The 20,622-nt window shown below is 41.0% G+C and overlaps 2 protein-coding genes across 2 annotated transcripts in view; one reads left to right on the top strand and one right to left on the bottom strand.

Moving 5' to 3' along the window:
* Positions 1–359, top strand: part of cenpp (centromere protein P) — a 90,056-nt gene extending 89,697 nt beyond the window's left edge. Inside the window, exon 9 of the mRNA XM_073468866.1 lies at positions 130–359. Coding sequence (XP_073324967.1) covers positions 130–260 — 131 coding nt within the window. The 3' untranslated portion in view covers positions 261–359. The remainder of the gene's footprint in view (positions 1–129) is intronic.
* A 1-nt stretch (position 360) lies between these two features.
* Positions 361–19,797, bottom strand: ippk (inositol 1,3,4,5,6-pentakisphosphate 2-kinase). The gene is made up of 14 exons (XM_073468865.1): positions 19,641–19,797; positions 16,040–16,099; positions 13,153–13,248; positions 11,366–11,432; positions 10,378–10,496; positions 10,129–10,218; positions 9,812–9,870; positions 9,451–9,523; positions 8,495–8,647; positions 8,114–8,234; positions 6,915–7,050; positions 6,705–6,807; positions 5,423–5,514; positions 361–5,106 (listed from the first exon to the last, which is right to left on the bottom strand). The coding sequence occupies exons 1-14, from the start codon at positions 19,719–19,721 to the stop codon at positions 4,863–4,865; spliced, it is 1,494 nt and encodes a 497-aa protein (XP_073324966.1). The 5' UTR covers positions 19,722–19,797; the 3' UTR covers positions 361–4,862.
* Positions 19,798–20,622: the final 825 nt, after the last annotated feature.

The following is a 20,622-nucleotide window of genomic DNA, read 5'->3' as shown; positions in this document are numbered from 1 at the left end:
GACCAAAAAACACACTTAATGTTAAAAATCTTGTCTTTATGACATCACAGGTCAAACTGACGGTAGAAAAGCTGTGATTTGTTCTTCAATGATCAATGTGAGCTGATTTTTTTCCCTCTGTGTCTGCAGCGCTGCAGTTGTTCCCCTCTCAGCCTGTAGGCGGCGCTGCTGAGGCCTTTCAGAGCCTGCTGAGGATTCTGGGACCTGAAGCTGCCATCGAGTCCGTCATCATGGCAGTCAGCCTCTCACAGGACACATAACTCACATCTTTGTCTCTAAAATGTAAATCATGAACCTTTTGTATGTTCTCACCTGTCAAACCCGAGCTGATGGATAAATAAAGCAAACACACGTCAACAGTTTAGTCTCTTAGAAATCTTTATTCAATATAAAGAGCACGACTGTGACGGCTGTTACAGCAGAGCTCATCGGTCAAAATCTACAAAAATAAATAATTTAAATACAAAATGCCAGACAGCAGTGTCGCCTTTGTATTTTCAAATAGTTTTCTTCTCTCAGCTATTTACACACACGCAGTTATTACAAGTCTGTAGTATCACAGTGCCGTGATGTTTCTGCACACCGACGCTCAGGCAGCAGGCAAACGACCAATCAGACTCCAGCTCACCTGTCAGAGCTTCGACTCAATGTGAGGACGAAGTTTGTTTTCTTGTGATTACAAACAGCTGTTGTGTAATCTTTAAGATAATCTTATCAGTGCGGCGCTTCGCCACAGTTTGTGTCCGTCTTGTGTCTTGAATCATCTCTGATAATGTTTCAGAAGCCTGCGAGGTCGATTTACAGACTATCACCATGTGGAATAGAAATATATTCTGTCTGCCGACTTAAATCTTTGTTGAACTTGCAACTTTATTTCTTAAACCACACAAAGATGGTATCTGGATATTAAATATGTCTTCATTTATATGCTGCGAGCTTCACTTTGAAAAACTGACAGAACAATTGTAACTCAGGGTTCTGTCACCGTCTTGTTCTGGAGCTTTTGACAGAATCACTTTCCATGATTCTGAGCACCTCTACAACTTCTCGTCCTGTTTTGACAACTAACAAACCCAATCTACTGACGATGTGTCAAACAGGTAAAAGCTCCACAACAAAACAAGAGAATTTCATCTTGTATTTCTGTTCATTTTCATGATTTTATATTTGGATTCACAATAACTGGTTAATGGGTTTTTTTTGTGTCTTTGTCTGGGTTAAGAAATGAAGTTGCAACTTGGGAAACAATGGGAAAAAATATACTTTTTAAAAAATCATAACAGACTTTTTGAAGAATATTTTTTATCCAGATCAATTGATCACTGTCACATCTATCACAGTCGATCAGTGACTGTGATAGATGTGAGAGTTTCAAGCTCAGAACGAATGTTTGTGGTTGAAACGTCATGTCCATCATAGAACATAATTAAATTGGTAATGAGATATCATGTGTGGTATTTTTCTGTCTTCACATGTAGATTGTTGTACTTAAGTTATCATAATAACAGTTTTCAAACTAGAAGTACTGTTTTCAAACTCAGAAACCGAGATCTATCTGACCAAATAACTCGGAAGTACCTGAAAAGCTGATAGCGTCAGAGCTGCAACAACTTACAGATTGAAAAAAACAAACAATTAGTTGCCAATTAATTTGATAATTGATTAATCAATTCAGTCATGTTTTGAGCAAAAAATGTCAAACATTTGCTGTTTCCAGCTTCTTAAATCTAAGAATGTGCTGCTTTCATGAGGAATTGTCTAAATTTTGAGATGTTTCAAATATAATCCACAGATTAATTGACAATGAAACAAATCGTTAGTTGCAGCTCTAAATAAGATGGACGCCTCATGTCAGCTAAAGGTGTCTGTTAAAGATACCTGATCACTACTTTAATGGTTATGTTACGTTATTAATGCACCGTATTTTTAACCCGACACAGCGGTCAACTGTCCTAAGCTGAGCTGATGTGATAACAAACACTTGTAAATCAAACACATGGGTGTTTTTCCATCTCGATCGTTCATCCAATGTGGCGTTAACACAGCTCTATCTTGAATGTGATGAGACACAAACTGCAGCTACGTGTCCTCATGATCACACTGACAAGATTATTAAATCAGAATCCCGCTCGTGTGACAGCTACGACATTTTAATGAGTAACTTTTCTGTTCAGACGTAGCTGCAACATGGTGATCGGATGCTTTGGTGTAAAGTCTGTGTAGCTGTTAAACTATTTAGTATTTTCATTTAGTAGTAACATCAAATCTTCGACGCTACGACTGCAGAGGTATCCCCACCCTCCTTCCTCCACCTCCCACGAGCCTCTGCTCTCCTGTCATGCTGCCTGTCGCGTCTTCATTTCAACAGTTAGAACGATCAGTGGTTGGTTCAGTTCCACTGCTGTCCACTCTCCAGCCTTTCAGTTGAGAAGGGGTGATGTGATTGGTTAAAGGTCAAGTGTTAGGGAGAAGTTGGTCTTCTGAAATCTGTCTTGCTTCAAACCTTTTTAGTGTTTGGATTTAACAGAACTACTGACCCCATCACCCTGCTGCTGACTGGGTGGACAGACGTCATCATCAGCTGAGGTTTCTTCAATGCCTGATGAAGGGAGATCAGATTTTCTGTCTTGTTTCAGTCTTGTAGTGTGATTTGATTACATGAGTTTGACTGGCTGATGGGGGTCGTGGAGGTTGGAGAGTGGACAGTGAGCAGAAGAACTGAAGTCAAGTGTTACCAGTTTATCTGAAGCCTCCGTGAGCGCTGCTGGTTTGAGAGCACGATGAGAGGAAGTCACAGAGTCCCAAAACAATCCGAACACAAACATCTGCTCATGGTAACAAAGACTGGGCACAAGTCTCTCAGTCGTCCTCGGAAACCTCGCAGCGCTCCTGAACACATCGTTTTTCAAACATCAGACGACCATGTTGAGCTTCTGTTCGGGTCGTCAGGAGTTTGAGGTACTGAGAGTTCACAGCTGCGTCCACAGCAGCTCTGAAACTGATCTGATGTCAGTCTGAACAGAGACAAACTGGAGTGGGTTTGTCTCAGATCCGGGCTGTGAATGCAGCCTGTAACAGAGTGAGTTTTCTCAACACACACACACACACACACGTGCACACACACACCCTTCTCCAGCCCTACATTTAGGCACATGTACAAACACACAACAAGCCACTTATGGCACAAAAAACCAGCACGAAGCTCGGCCCGTCTGAAGAGGACTGCTCTCTGTTACCCAGCAGCCCTTGCTCTGGTGGGTCAGATTGATCTACAGCGGGCCGACATGCTGACCTCTGGTGAGGAGACAAAGTCCCTGTTCTGTTTCGACCACTTTAAAATCCTCTGCTCCACGGACGACTGGTCACATCAGCTCATGTGATGATGACACTGTTGAAAGTGACTTCCGTCATCGATCAGCTGATCACAAATCAAAGGTAAAGTCGGACCCGTGGGTGAATTTGTGTCTTGGGCCTCATTTGTGAACAGGAGACGGAGCAGATATTTGCAGGAAGTGTAACCATATTTTTACAAAGCTACGCATCGCCAGATAAGTGAACGAGGGAGTGTTAGACAACGACTGAAACAAATCTTAATCTGACAACAGTTGTTAAAATAATTTGCTTCAATCAACACAAAAGGAGATTTTGGACAGGAAACCTTCCATGGAGTCCAGCACAGAACTGAAACTCCATGTGTCTGCAAAGGATTATGGGAACAAGAAACATCTCCTCCATTCAGCTGCTGAGACTCACACAGACCGATTGAGGATCAGATCAGCCAAAATCTACCAGAGGCCCTGCGTACATTCAGGAAGTGACATCATACGTACATCACAGCTCAACGACGTGCTTTTCTCTTCTTCACGTTCAATCTCCTTCCTTATTTCTTTCTGCCAGGAGCCGCATTTCCACCGCAGGAACTTTTGCAGGAACTGTCTATTATTTTTAGAGCCTGACCAACATTATCAGCCTATTGCAGATATATCGTATGGCTGTGTATGATATGGAAACCTTTTTTGAAAAATATAATGCCGACGAAGATGCTTGGGACAATTTAGAATGACTAAATTCCCTGTACAGTTTACTGTTTCAGTGCAATTATTTCATTTTAGACAATAAAGTAAAATGAAATACCCACAAATGTTTCATTATCTGTGAAAAATGTGCATACGTTGCCTGATATCTAATTTTTTTACAACCCAATATCGGTACGGCATATGCCCCAAAAATCGACGATGATCATTGCTGTCAACGTCAAGTTGCACACAAACGCAGCAGTCACTTTTTCATGCGTCAGACTAATTTGCCTAATTTAAATTAAATTAGCGCAAACTACAACAAGCTGAAAGAATCTTTAGTTCCTTGAAAAGTATTTTCTGGGACTACTTTGTGTGGAAATGCGGCTCGAGCTTCGCTGTCAGCAGAGAGCGGTCAGAGGTCGTTGCTACAGTCCCATCAGGAGGTTAATCTGTTGTCACCAAAAGAAAGAACGAAGCTCCCTGTAAGTATTCTAATAAATATGAATTATGACAGAAGAGAGCGGTGACGTTGGGATTAACCTCCTGATAGGAGCGAGGAGTCGCTCACAACGACCACACAAACACTCTGGAGTCAGTAACAAATATCTGGAAAGTCGCTCAGACGTGTGGTGATTTCGTGGCGACTTCCTGCCCGGAGATTTTAATTTAGCTGAGCAGCAGCAGCAGTCGGAGTTTGTAACGGTTAACATGAATAAAGAGAAGGTGCTGCAGGAAAGTCTCGATGACCCACTCTGGTGTTAAGTGATTCTAGACCTCTGCATCAACATGGCATCCCTCCTCTCTTTGAGGCATCAGCGTGGCATCAGTTTGTCTTCAGGGCGTTCAGACGGGGTGGAAGAGCAGCGTGCAGTCCTCTCTCTCTGCAGCTGAGAAGATGCCGGGGAGCGGCGGCAGAGAGCCCTTTGGCAAGGCACCGCCAGTTCTTAGGTAGCAGGAGACAATCTTCTGGTCCAGGCGCAGCTGGCGGGGGATGCTGTCGAACGGCTTTGGGTCCAGATCCAAGATGGAGACCGAGTAAGAGAAAGCAGGAGGTCTGGAGGAGAGGAAGTCCCTGAGCCGCCTCTGACTGGAGGGGAGGAGAGGAGATGAGGGGGATTAATGATCAGGGAGAGGGAAGTCTGTGATGGTTCAGTTTTAAAACATGTTGAGCTGATGTCTGGCTCCACCTGGTGGACTTCATCAGGCGCTACAGACTGACTCTAATTAATGGTTTACTTCATGAAGTCTTATTCTCCAGAAGTAAAGGAACATGATTGTTCGGTTTGGACCACAGCAACAATCACATCTTCATCACTTTTGTATTTTTTCATTGAAAATTAAATGTTAAAATTCCCATTCATACTCAAATTGTTAATAACCAACATGACTTTCAAAACTCTTACCCATCATCATCCTCCTCTTCCTCACTGCTGGGCACCAGGGCGACCATGATGGAGCAGTCCTTGGCAGTCATGGCAACACAGTACTGATGGACCTGAGGTCAAAATACACAGAAGTTAGACGTGCTGCCATCTTCAGGTGTGTAAACACCTGAACAGAGATAATATAGGCATCATATAATGTTCAGAGGAAATCTGCCCCATTTAACAATGATTGATAAAAACGTAATTAGCCACTGTTGTTAACGGACTGGTACATTACTTTCAGCCTTCAGTATGAGGCTTGAGCTAGACGGTGACATCACTGAATGACCCTGATTGTTTCCTCCTTGATAAAGTCAGTATTTTCTGATTAACTGCATTGCGGCCAATGAACTGAAACAAATTCCTGACCTGGATATTTTTTGACAGCACTGCTCTCTGGGACTTTATATATATCTTTGTTTTATTTTCAGTGAAGCAGACTGTTCCAAGGCTGTACCGAGAAGTTCGAACATTATTTTGCACGTCTATTCAATCTGTTAAAAACCTGTTATTGCTGCACAGCTGCAGATAAAGTTCAGGCTTCACTAACATTATTAGTATTCTATCATTTATAGAATTAGATTGCAGCGTAGGAATGTTTCCGACTCGTTTGATCCAAACCTACGTAATAACTCAACAGCGTTATAAAGTCAGTAGGTCAAAATTTACCTGAAAAAAAAAAAAAGGACCGGTGTAATCATTTCCAAAATTCACAGTATGTTTTTATCTAAAAGAAAATTCTGCTTTATTCCATATTTGTAGGTGTATTTTTACTGTGTTAAAGAAACTGTTGGCTCTCCTGCTCGATGCACACACCTGTATGAATGGGGAAATCTAACAGCACCATGAATTTCATCACACAACTACAATAACAAAAATCAGTTTGGCTCTGACATTATTGTATTAAATAACTGAGGTTGTTACAAAAAAACATCATATTGTGAATCTGCACTGGCTTGGTGCTCCATCAAGACGTCATCAATTTCATACCAGCAACTGCAGAAAGATGTTGAAGTTTGGTTCAGTTATGTTCATGAAAGATTTATTCAAACCGACGATTTTGTTTGACTTTTGTTTTTTGTAGACATTCAAAATTAATTTGAAAATCTCAATAGAAGCTTTGAATGTAAAACAATTAAATAAAAAGACATTTGGCACAGCTCTAGATCTTTTTCTTTGGCAGCTCAGTGTGCCGAGTACTGATAATTCAAGCAGTGTCAACCTGACGAGAGTTTCAAGGAAACTGTGGAACGAGACTGACCTTGGCGACAGCGTACTCCACAGAGCCGTCATCCTCAGCCGGACATTTCTGCAGCTTCTCCAAGAAGGCCTCGTTGTACGGTCCGTCGATCTGAAGACGAGTTCTGACAGACACAAACAGGAAGTGACGTCAGAGGCCAGACAGTGCCCCTAATAGGTGATCGATTAATTAGATTACTCTCCACAGACACAGTTACTGCAGATGTGTTACCTCTCCTTGGGGAAGTCCTGCAGGTGTTGCTCCACCCGACGGTACAGAAGGTAAAGTCCTTCAATGTCCTGCGTGTCCAACATCTGAGTCTGAAGAATCCTGAACAACACACTGTCGCTGGGTAAACCCTGAGAGCCTACACACACACACAAACACACACACACGCACACACAGAAAGAGAAACAGAGCAGTTTAGAGAGGAGAAGTCAACATTCTGGTTTATACTTTTACTTAAGATGTGTAAATATAATGTAGGAGTATTTAATGAGTTGTTTTTCAGTTTCACATGTTTACATAATCAGATTCAGATGTTATGAGCAAAGTGTTGAAATGACACAAATGCTTCTTTCAAACCACAAACATTTCTGAAGGAGGCTGCGACACAAGAAAAACCTTTGTGAGAGAAGAAAAACAGGCCGACAGGCTGCACACAGATCTGTAAACTGCAGCGTTACAGTTCAAATTCACACCAGAATAAAATCTGTTGTCATGAAGAGAGAGAGAAAAGAAAACAGGGACAAAACAAGAATAAAGTAAAAATGAAAAAGATCTTTCAAATGGGGAACAGATTCAGGATGGTAACTGCAGTCTTTTAAATGTGATTGATTAGAACTGGAGCTGCAACTAACGCTTATTTTAAATATTAATGAATCTGCCAATTATTTTCTTAAGTAATCGACTGATAGTTTAGTCTCTAAAAAAATGTCCATCAAGAGTCTTGGGTGAGGTCTTCAAATGTCTGTTTACAAGACCAAGAAAAAGATTTTTAGGAAATCATAGCGATTAATCAAATTAAAAAGATTAACTTTCTGTCGATCAACTAACCAATTTATTGTTGCAACTCTAATAAGGACAAGAAACTGGTGCTAATATAGGTGCTATAATAGTTTTAGAGTGCAACACAACTGTTGTCGTTGTTGTACAAATTCCAGGTATGTAACAATTAGTCAGAGGTAACGTAGGTGCTGACAAACAAAACTCATTACATCATAACAATGTTGTGTGTTGAAAACTTGATAGGGGGGCGGCGTGGCTGAGACAGAGACGCCATTCATCCTGTTACAAGACACTGTACCTTCAAAATGATTTAGAAGCTGTTTTTTAAGGTAAAAAGTTACACAATGTTGCTTTTAATGATCGAAGGAATCACTAAATCCTGTCGGAAGGAAAAACAGACATGTAGACAGGCGGGTCCTCACCATGGCGAATTCTTTCTTTGTTGAACAGACTCGCTTCACAGAAGCTTCGCCCTTCTTCTCGTCTGTCCGTCATCACCCCTCCATCTCCTCCTCCACCACTCAGCAGGGCGTTCACCAGAACCTACAGAGAGAGAGAGATTTCTTGGCTTCACCACCGCGTGTTTTTGTGTTGATCAGTGTCAGTTTCAGGATCTAAATCCTTCATCTTAGATTAATAAGTGCAGAACAATTTAAATTATAGATTACTTCCTTTTTTTTAACATTACAAAGTTAAGTCAAACAGTACCTCTTGTCAATACAACTTGTTTCTATTAAACTCTGGTCCAATAAGTTACTTACATTTACTGTGTGGCTGCATATTTGTGTGTGAGCTGGTTTTACCTGAATGAAGTCGTTCAGGACGGCTTTGCTGGTCATGTGACTGTTGATTCTGTTGTTTCCACACAGGAAGTAGGGTCTGAGATGATGCAGCAGAGAGTTCAGGTCTAACGAGTCATCACTGCCCTCCTTACTGCTGTAAATACACTGACCGCCCTAAAAAAAACAACCACACAAACACCAAGGTCATGTGATGAATCTCATGTTCTTATTTTTATCAGCTGCTACTGAATTTCCACACGCTCGAGACGTTTGAGGAGGCTTTTCTCAGAAGATCTGTCACAGCTTTGGTTCAACCGAACTGAACGAAATGATAAGAATCAGCCAAGTGAACTGTGATTTCCTTCCTGGGGCCCAAAATTCACAGACCGGTTCTGAGCAGAAATACATTCTTCAGTCGATGTGAAGCCAATCTGAGGCTCCAGCAGTCTGAGTTAGACACAGAGTTGTTATCTTTGACAGTTATGATCTTTTTAGTACAAATCCAGCCTTTGTGCTTCCACATCGGCGTTTCCATGATGATAACAACGTGGAGATTTTGAACTGTAACTTCAGAAGAAATCTAATTGATTTTATAACCTCAGACTGGTGAAGCTTCATATTAGTTCCAGTTGAACTTTGGATTTTGTTTTGCACAGAGCGAAGAATGTGGACTTCTCTCCTCCTCGTCTTCCTTTGAAACTACTTTCAGAAGGAATCTCTTTGCTTTACTCTCCTGCAAATACACCACATTTAATTCAGATTGATTTTGTATTTAATTGGATTTAACACAATTTGATTTTGTTTAAATGTTCAAATGAAAACCTGATTATCATTTTTGGACGGACTTGGATCACAACATCCAACTGCGTCAACAACACGGTCGATCCTACTGGTTTGAAAACCCACATTAAGTAAACAAACGAGGTTGTAAATCATGTGGTGTGGCGGAGAGACAGGCGGGTGTGGCTGCGTCTCACCTTGAAGATTTTGAAGTTGTTCTGAGGTTCTTCTATCAGGTGTCTGATGGCAAAGTGCATTCTCTGTCTGTTCCTGAACAACACGAGAGAAACCAGAGAACATCAGCTAAAGAACAGTGAAGAGCTTCGTTAAGAGTCTGAATCTGCAGTGGTAAAGAAGAAATGCTCTGAGAAACATAAACAAAACCACTACACAGGCTGGTGTGTTGTATTAGACTAAATTACACTGTGTATAGTGTTTTCTGATGCTCTGTGGTGTTGTGTTTTGTTTGTTTGTATTGTATATACATTACTACAGTATAACTTTTCATGAGTTCCACAATAGTAAATGCAGCCGTGTTGATGGCAGCAGAAATCTCACCCTGAGAACAGGTCGAGAGGACAGTACAGACTGCGTCTCTTCCACTTCCCATTGGCCACCTGAGACACAGAGAGAAAATATAAAGAAAGAAACGTCAAAGAAAAGTCAGAAAGTAATAGAAATTCCATGACTTTGTGTTGTATAGTTGAACGAATCAACTTTCTTTTTATTCTGATCCCAATCCAGGTGCTTTTAATACTGGGAGTCTATTGATACAGACACTGATACCAGAATGTTCATTACCTCCACCAAGAAGTAAAAAACACTAGAAGTAAAGAAAGGATCCCCGACCCCCGAATGACTGTGGTTGTAATTACCTTGTAGTGTTGGTGCATGCAGAATCGGCACACTTTGGTCTTGATGTCTTTGCTGACATGTTTGGAGGACGGCAGGAAGCCACATTTAGGCTAAAAAAAAAACACAAACAGACAAAAACACAGCAGCTGAGTAACACTCACAGTCACACTCTTGTGATTTGCCGTTTCTGCTCAGTTTGTCTGGAACGAGAATGAATCACTGGCAAATATTTCTGAAAATGTGGCTGCGTGTTCCAGCGTGTTGTTCACCTTGATCTCGATGCAGAGTGGAGGAGTGTGTGTTGGCTGGTGGAGGACTGGAGAGGTCAGGTTGGGCAGACAGAGAGCGCAGCCACTGTAGATGTCCATCACCTTATCACAACGCCAGGCTGACACACACACACACACACACACACACACACACACACACAGGGTTTTCTGTCAGTTCACCTTCTGTTTAGGTGGATAAAATCCTTCCTGGTGTTGAATATTTACTGGCAAGCTACAGACTGACCACCATCTATATTTAAACGTTTTCTTACACCACACCAAAACACAAACCACATCAAAATGGCTGCATACTGATTTACTTTTCATTGGCTGATTAATCAACTTATTGTTGCAGCTCTGGAAGGAAGTATTTTAATTGAAATACTTATTTTATTCTTTATTTAAGCAATTTTTTTGCCGCCCCTACATCATCATTTAGTCAAATCCAACACACTGCTAATGTTTCCTGAATTTGAAAAAAAAAATGTTATCTGTGTTGAATTAGAGCTCTAAGAAAGTAAACAGAGTTTATAAATGAACCTCACAGTAAAAAGCTAAACGTATACTCAGAAGTTAAATGAGTTCATATCAGTGAAAAGAGACAAGAGCTGATATCATGTTGATGCCGACAGGAACAATATAAAGTGAGGCGAGCAGGAAGTTCACTCTGTATTAAAGTGTCTACTCTTGTTGTGCACAGAGTGAGATGAGATGAGCGACTCTCTCATCTCTCCATCCAAAATGAAATGTTATATCTCAGGCACGATATCAGGGAAACATGTAAATTATCGAGCTTTATCACAGGTGGATTTTATTACCTCCAGGTAGAACCAGGCTAGAAGTTCCCCCGTTTCTTCTCTTTACGCTAAACTAAACGAACTGCTGTCTGTAGCTTCATGCTCACATTCAGACATTTGAGGGGTTTCAATCGTCTCATCTGCAGGAAAGCAAATGTCAAACTGTTTAATATCGTATGTTTTGGTCTTACCTGGTCTTTGATGTTGAACTTTGATTGACAGTTGTCGCACAAACTCTAGCGGCAGTTTGACCACTTCCTGTAGAGAAAATAAAGTCAGTAACTTGCGACCAGTTTGTGAACAGATCATGTTTACATACGTTAGATAACAGAAACAGAAGTATAAAGTGCTGTGATCTGCTGGCAGCGTGCTCGTCATCAGTTTATTACGAGAAACAGCAGCTGTAACCAAATCAGCTTCAATAAAACACCTCGATACAGTACTTTCCTTGTTCTGATTTTAAAGACACTCACAATCAGATTCATTCAAAGATATTATTTACAACCTGGTAGTTTTAATTTTAAAACGGAAGTTTGATTTATCTGTGAAAATGTAGCACTACTAAAACACACACACACACACACATCAATGAGCACTGGCCTCATTTGTCTAATGTGTCACTCGGACAGAAGATTAATCCCCTGATCAGTGAGACAAAACTGTGTTTTTCTGGGTTGGTGAGCTTTAACAACAGGATGTAGGTCATTGGTGTGTCCTGATGATTGACACCTGTTCACATACCACCAGTGTGTCAGGAAGTGTGTCCTGATTTATGTTGCATTTTTTTTTAAAGAAAACTGGCTTTTTCAGCTCTACCTGAAATGACTCGACAAACCTGTTTGGTCAGCGTCGGCTGGGTCTAAAGACTAGACAATAAGTTTGGAGGTGAAATAAATCTGGAGGCGTATATTGAAGTAAATCACGGCCGAACTGTTGGCGACGGATTTGCATTCTGGGTAATGAAGGCACCAGATTGTGTCAAGGAAGAGGAACGTGTGGAACAACAAAATACTTTGACCCTTTATGTCCACCGTGACTCTGATAATGTTATAGGAGTGCGATGCTAAACTGGCGGAGTAAGATAAAACTTACAGGTGATAAACATTCAAAAACCCAGAGCGTGCAGAAGCAGCAGTTTTGATGTTTTGACGTCCGTGTTGCAGAAATATCTACTCAAGCATGCTAACCAGCGAGCCCGCCCTGTCCTGTGACATGTAAACACCAACACACTCTGCAAACTAGCCAACGTCAGCTGCAGTTAGCGGTTACTTAAAAGTTGTTTTGAGTATTGAATTCAACAGGTGGACAGTTCTCACATGTTACACCTTTAAATAAAGACAAAAGTGATCAGAGGTGTAAAAATGAACTTCCTGGGGGGCGTGGTTATCGGGGGGCGTGGTTAAGGCGCTGACGTCTCGGATGCTAACAGCCAAGCTAACTCTCCAGGCGATGCTAACCCCGTGCTCCGAGCAGGGGGCGTGGGCCCGGGAATGACCCGGAGACCACGGATGTTATTCAGGATCAGAAATGACTTCGCCACGCATGGATGAAGCAGAAGTGCGCGTTAGCAACGTGGAGGACACAGTTAACCCAGAAAGGCGAGTGTGATCCGGGCGATGCGAGCAGCCGAGGCCGAGGGCAGAGCGACGTGCGGCGGTCAAGAGATCACGTTCTTCCCGGAGCTGTCCGCGGAGCTCCGCCGGCGAAGGAGGTGTTTTGACGGGGTAAAACATCAGCTGAGGTCGCTGAATATTCGCTACAGCAGGTTTTTAACTTTATTTAATTATTTGTTTTTATTTTAATACTCTTTTCACAGTAATTTAGTGACTGACTGGTGGGGTTTTTAGTCCTTCTTAGGTGTTATTATCATCATTATGTGCATTACTGCCATATGTTCAAGTTGTTCAGAGTGCTGGATGTTAATGTATAATTATAAAAACCAATATATATATGTTTTTTAAAAGATAAAAGGACTTACTCCGCTGTGGATGAACTTCTCTCCCAGCAGGCTGCTCATCACGTTGGAGCTGAAGTCAACAATGTTCTGAATCTGCCTGTAGGCCTGCTCCACTGTCTGCAGGACAAACACAGTTATGGGTGGGACGCACACATGCATACATGGGACCTCACTTATATGTGCCATCAATTACACATTTGATGTTTATCAATTTAAAAAAGAGAATTTTTCAACTCAAGAAAGTCGCAGTTTGTAATTAAACTAATGAAATATAAGCACGTACTTATAAAGACTAAACAGCCATGTTGAGTAAGCGGTCAAGATTTTATTGACTTGAAAAATGATCTTTTTAATTGACAAACATCATATATGTGACTCATGGCAGGTTTCCAGCAGGATCAAACGTGTATTTGTCTCTCTCCAGTGACTACTGTACAATTTTTTCTAAAATAAAGCCCCATGAGGTCCGTGAGATTCAGGGTCTCGCCTTTCTTTTCTGCAACAGTAGACCTGAAATCGATCAGTGGACAGACATACTGACACCGTACCAGCGTTTCACTACAGTTTTAATATCTTTATCTGTTGAATATGTCACACACATGAAAAAATATACACAACAGGTGATGGGCAGTATTTTTCTGCTCCTTCCCGCTCCCCCTCTCTCTCTCTCAGTGATGGTAAATGAAAATCACATCATCCTTATTGATAATTATCAAAGACAAAGATGGGCTGGCGTCAGTGCTGCAGCAGTTCAGGATATGCGTCTCAGCCTGTAGACCAGCAGGTAGGTAAACACACAGGTAAACACCAAGTCGTATATCCTGTTCTAAGACATCACATGTTGACAGAGCAGTGGAGTCATTTCTTCTCTTTGTGCTCAGAGAATAACACAGTCAACTCAGTTCAGTTATTTGGCTTCCCTAAAAAAAAAAATAAACCAACATGTGATTCTGGATAACCAGCTGACCACCATCTGACTGTGTTTGCTCTGAGCATTTTGCCAGACTGCAGACCTCTCCCACAATCTCAGTCTTCTCGTTGACAGAAGTTCCACTTGTTGGACAAACAATCGAACACTCAGGAGGTTTGTAGACAAGATTAGGAATATAGTCATCCTCCTACATAGATAGCTACCAAACGTCATTAAATGTAACCACGTGTGTTTTTGTTCATTCTGGGATCCTGACGCTCCATTTTTCCTCCATAGGGCATTTGAAGCAAATATGCTATTCGATAGTCACTGGGAACTATTCAGGGATTTTTGGAAGATCAGCTGTTTGCATGTACTTTAGCATAGCTGCACAGGTTTATACTGACTTCATGTGTCAGACCGTGCTACACATGTTTTACCACAGCCTGGTAATAATAATGCCATCCTAACCCTTTCCCAGAGAAAACCAGTCATATTTGAATATTTCTAATTTAGCGACTATTTGAATATTCCAAAATCCAAATGTAAACATTGATATTTTTAATAATGCATCATGTGAGAGGGTTCAATGCACATTTTACAGCATCAGTTCTGTCCGAATCTCTTTCACATCCAAGCAAAGTTAGTATTGTTACTGAAGTATCCCGAACCGAATCAATACCGAATTAAATCGGATATCAAATGGGGAAATCAGTGGTGAACCCAAATTCAATCACACACCCAGTGTTTCTTTTCTCTTTTTTATTATTAAATACTTTGGAAGTTAATTCTTATATATTCAACACACAGTATGTATTGGAGTTGTTGTTTCCATTGTTAAACAACCACCACTTCCAATGAAAATGTTCAAGGACGACATGTTTTAAATTTAAATTCCTGTTTTATTTAGTCATCTTCACCAACTTCTTCTCGAGCGACAGGCAACTAAATGCAATGCACCGTTAGCTTGAACAAAATTATGAGTGCATTTCTCTGGTTTGAACATTGTTGGAAACGTTTCGTAATAATTGAAGTAAACAACTCGACAAAATATATAAGAAAAGGTCTCGTCGTTTGTCATTTTCAACATTTTAATGCTAAATTGTTATTTGTATTATCTTAAAGAGGTTACGTTATGCTAGTCTGTTTTCCTGTCGTGTCTACAAATGATCAGAAAACAGAAAATGTTAATACCTGAGGTTATTGTGGAGTGTTAGTCAGTAAATCAGCTTCAGAGTGATGGCAGCTGATGAGCAGCTAAAGGTAAATTTGAATTTGCTGATGGGGTGGGGCAACAATTTGGTTTACATTTGGATCAGGGTATGTGCCGAGTCTTTAATCTGACCAGGATGTAAAATCAGCAGCTGCTCCACTGACGATAAACAGAGCTGTGACTAAATGGAGCATTGTACTGTGGCACAAAGCCATTACACTAAATTAAGTTTCTATTTTAACCCTGCTGACAGGTATGAACCAGAGCTTAAACCTCATCGACAGCTCATTCAGCGTCTGTTTTCTGCTTCAGTCTGACAGACACTATCAAGACGACTGACACCTCTGTTGTCTACTTTTACACAGCAGAGCCAGCTTTAGTTTATTTCCTACAAAACCAGCTCAACAGTTTCACATCTGTGTGTTTTCAGGTGCAGAGTGGGATCACACTGTGCAGCTGTGAGACTGTTTTTATAGGTTAAAATTATTATTTGATTTGGTAAGGTGTTTGTTGTTTTATTAAACTAGAGTGGCACTGAGTAGAGCGCATACCTCCTCCTTTTGTACTCACTCATAGTTACCAGCCACCAAAATACACCAGATTTTTTTTAATTAAGATCCATGCAATGAGAAATTAACAAAAGTGTCCTAAAAATGCCTCATCTTACAATGTTACAATGTGGTCTACTCTGGGCTGACACCCTGTGTGTTATGTTGGTGTTTTTCTAAAACATTGCAAAAAATGTAAAATGCTTTGGTGCTTTTCACAACGCACATATCTCATACCTGTGGGGGGTTTTCAGAGTCCTCTGCAGGATACTTGAGCAGGCGCAGAACTCTGGAGAGCTGCAACAACAGAAGAGAAGTTTAATTTAAACACTGGACAGACAATTGAGGAACATCTCCCAGATTTTCCTGAGGTGGCTCAAATTACTGACACGGTTTTCCCACGGTGGAACAAGAACAGTAAATCCATCCTGGACGGTTTGGGGTGAGTCAAAAACTGCAGTAGGCCATCAACACTAGCCTGGGAACATTTGCGTCAGACCGCAAGTTGGGACAAGTGTCTCTGTTTGTCCAAAGAACATCCAAACCCCATACTTAACATATATTAACTGTTATAACACACAACAGTGAACATCCATCTACCTGAGAATTCTGCTGAACCTGTTTGCAGGGTATTCTGCACAAACACTGCAATATGGGACTTCTATCATCAAGCATTGACTCGCCTCTTTAAGTTGTTGTAGTGCAACTATGGTGCCGTGTTTTTTGGTGAATGAAGTTTAGAGTGCGTGAATAAATGGCCATTGAGGCGTGCAGCCAAAGGGAAAACTCGTCGGTCTCGTTTATCCGAGCGTCGTCCACAACTGCAACAATCAATCGATTAGCTGTCAACTATTAAATTAATCACCAAGTATTTTTAGTAATTTATCAAGGGGTAAAGAAAGAAAAATTTTAGATTCCAGCATCTTAAATATGAATATTTTCTTGTTTCCTTACTCCTCCATGACAGTAAACTGAATTTCTTTGGTATGTGGACAAACAAAAAATACTGGAGGCCGTCATCTTGTGCTTTGGGGAAAATTAATCAGCAATTAAAACCCTTCTGACAATTTTTTAGACCAAACAACTAATCGATTAATCGTAAAAATAATCAACATGATAATCGATGATGAAAGTAATTGTTTTTTGCAGCCTTAATCAGGAGATTTTGGAGTTCCTCCATAGAAATCATGTTATACAGGACACCAGACAGTGAGTTTACATAAACTGAAGTATCCTGGTTAACATAACAATCAACACTGAATTTAATTTTACCGAGCTGCTGCATGTCAAATTTCTCTCCTCACCTGACTTTAATTTAGAACAAAGCCTCGATTATTGTATGTGTGTTAGTGAAACACTTGTTTGGGACAGAGGCTGCAGCGAGAGGACAAGATTTCCCTCCAGTTGAGTTTGTCTAAATTTTACAGTCAAATGTGGAAGTGGTGGAAACCAAATTAGACTTCAAGAGGTAACTCAGAGTCTGTTTCAGCTTCAGTCAGACTCTAATTAACTCATTCTGAATAAGAGGATGTATCTTTACATGTTAAAATCTTTCCTTTTATCCAGCTACTCTGCGGTCACAGCGATACTCTCCCTGTCTGTGTTTTGTCCTGCACGTGCTTACATGCAAAAAACATTACAAACACGTTGCCATGACAAGAAATCGGCTTTCTCGGACAAATCTAGCTGCGGAAAACAAGGTTTTTAGTTTACTTTAAGTTTAAGAAATGAGATTACTGCAGACATTTTCTAGAAACCAGGTTACTAAAGTGCAGGTAAGATCACTGTATGACATGCATGGACAGATTACCACAGTATCTCTGACATTATCATAACTCTATTGGAAAAATACCAGGACACCAACATAATAATGTCTCGTTTTCCGGTAACAATAATACTAATCATTGCATCACTCGTGTCTCAGAGTTTTTTCTTCTGTGACGCTCCCTTCTTACATAATCACACCTGTTGATGGGAGAGAGAGTGAACCGTTGGGTTTCGGGTTGGGCAATAATGACGATACATACCGGGAAACGTTAGCTTATGTTGTCATTACCTTTTGTTGTATTAGACCATCGTGAGTAATGTTCCAGACGGATGAGCAGGACCGATTATTGCAAATATTGTAAGAACTTTGGTATGTCAAATATGTAATTTGCTGGAATGGCCAAAAAACACCCAATTCTGTCTGGTTGTTTTTATCGCAAGTTTCGACACCATTTTCCAGAAATCCTCCCGCCCATAACATCTATCTGTCGATTTCTCTCTTCTTCTCCTGCTGGAGTCACATCAACGTTTCTGTAGCATCAAGAACTGAACGTCTGATCAGTTTCTGAACAAATAATCACTTTTATAAAATCATATTTTGTTTGAAGAAAGGGCTATGCGAAACAAGATTGCATTATTATTAGGCTATTTCATGATACACAATATAAATCTCAATCATTTGAAATCTCATAAGCATGTCATAAAAGCTAGAATATTGCAATATTTTTAAACTAGATACTTTTATATTAACATTGTGACAAAAATGTTGGGGTGACTGTCGGTACTTTCATGAAATATTAACACAACGAGATCTTTTATAAATAATCATAATGTGGATATAATGACTAGGTGTGTATTAGAACAAGTAAAACAGTCTGAAAATGACATCACCTAAATCCAATCAGGATATAACAACATATATTTTATCATCTAGTTTCAGACTGAATCTCAGATAAAGTTTTTGTTTGGCTGGTTGTGTTTCTACAACACTGAACACTTTTTCTGTTCAGTCTCAGTCTCTTGTGGTCAGCGTAGAGAGGGACTGTGGAAAACATATTAACAGCGTACCCTATTCAGTGCTCTGGTGGTACCAGGGCTCAAACTCTGGTGTTACATCTGCCAAAGGTGAATAAAACACAATCTCTGTTGACCTGTGCTAACTTTGAATCACTAACTCAACAACTTAATAATGTAAAGTGATCATACAGTCAGTAAACAAAAACATTACATTTTTTCTCCAGCTCCAGAGTAAATGCATGCACTACATTGTAAACAGTCAAACCCACAGAGGAGCTTGACAGTTCCTGGCCTGATTACAACACCGCTGCTGTGATGTCTCGCCTCCTCCAACATGAGCAGACCAGGTCCCATGAGTGGGACTTTTTCTCCCCGCAGTCGGTCAGCGGTGTGTCAGTGGGTGCACCGCCCTGCTCAGGTCCACTCCAGTGCCTTGTCAGCACGGATTAACCTGCATATAAATCAACCCCAAAAAGACCAGCCATCTGCCTCCGAGTCAGCTAAACAGGCACGTCCGACTCGAAAGCAGCTTTTGTAAAGTGTTGACTTCAACCAGCAGCTGGATGAGAGACCTGAGGAGATGCTAATGGCTAAGCTAGCTCCCCACCAAGCAGCCCGTTACTTCTATTAAATGACTCCACATCACAGAGTCAGTCCGACAACTTCACTTAACACGAATAGATGCGTTATTTCTGAGTGTTGGCGGTGTTTTTAGCGGTGTTGTTCCGGCGTAACAACCTTTTTTTCCACTGGTTGTTGGACTAATGTGAACTCTTAGCTGTTGGCTAGCAAGCCGGGTAAACTAGCAAACACACAGGCTAACGGTAACGATGATAAATGAAATCATGGCAGGTGACATTTCAACCTTTAATCATAAAAATATGTTACAGAGCATTACTGGAAAGTTTCCATTAGAAACGACACCGAGCTGAAGCATATTTGACGTTAGAAAAAAGTGTGAAGCGGGTGATGTGTGTCCTCTCGGAGCTAAATTTAGACTCCTCCTGCTTTAGCCGAACTTGGGTTAGCTTCGCGTTAGCTTAGCCGTACTCACCTGTACGTGTGAGACCACCAGGCTCTTGTTTCCCTCTCCGTGATACTTCCAGTCGTTCTCGTCCATTTTGTCCAGTTCCATTACACCGACGACGACGAAGTGAGCTCCCGTTAACGGCCAGAAAGTAACACACAACGGCACAGCAACATACAAGAGCTCCGACTGGTGCGACTGGGCTGCTAACAGTAACTGAGAAGTACTACAGGGTGACTGCCGCTGCTCGGGCCGGCTCACCGACTCACACACACGCACAGATGCTACGTCCGGTTAGCACTTCACAATAAAAGTCACATTGGGTTATTTTTATTTTTACTGAACGTTTGGGAGCACACACAATCACGTAAAGGATATATACAAATAACACAGCCAAAATTAACCAAAAATGAAAGTTAAAAAAACATAAAGTCGCATGAGGGTAAAAAACAAACAGCGGCTGTTCGCCTTGCTGCTTTTATTTTTTAGCCGTTTCCGGGTGTTTTTCTGGTTAACTCTCGTCAGCTTGATTGGTTATTTGATCGACAGGTTGATGGACCACTCCCCGTCACCGCTATCCGCTGATGTCCCGCCTACTCCGCTGTGATTGGTCAGAGCGGGAGAGACAGGTGGGAGCGAGACTTCAATGTAAATTTGACAGCGTGACAAATGACGTGAGAGAAACGCACAGTGCATCATGTGAGTAATGAGTAACTCCCGCATGTATATGGGAGAAAGCGGATTTAATCCTTAAGAAGATATGGAAAAGTACAACTTTGTGTTCACACTTTGGGAAATAGCTTAGAGTTGATCAACATACCTGTAAACACTGATGGAAAGTAAGTGTATTTGTACTTGTACTGGAGTATTTCCACTGTATACTACTTTATTCTTCACTTTAACTCACAGGAAATACTGTAGCTTTGACTCTACTACATGTATTTGACAGCTTGGGTTTTAAAACATGATATGCTTATAAAATTAAATGCGTTTACAGATCAAACTTCCC

The sequence above is a fragment of the Pagrus major genome, chromosome 6, assembly GCF_040436345.1.
Source record: "Pagrus major chromosome 6, Pma_NU_1.0".
In the NCBI taxonomy this organism is placed as follows: domain Eukaryota; kingdom Metazoa; phylum Chordata; class Actinopteri; order Spariformes; family Sparidae; genus Pagrus; species Pagrus major.
The sequence above is the reverse complement of the archived record's forward strand: the minus strand, read 5'-3'. Positions and strand labels throughout refer to the sequence as shown.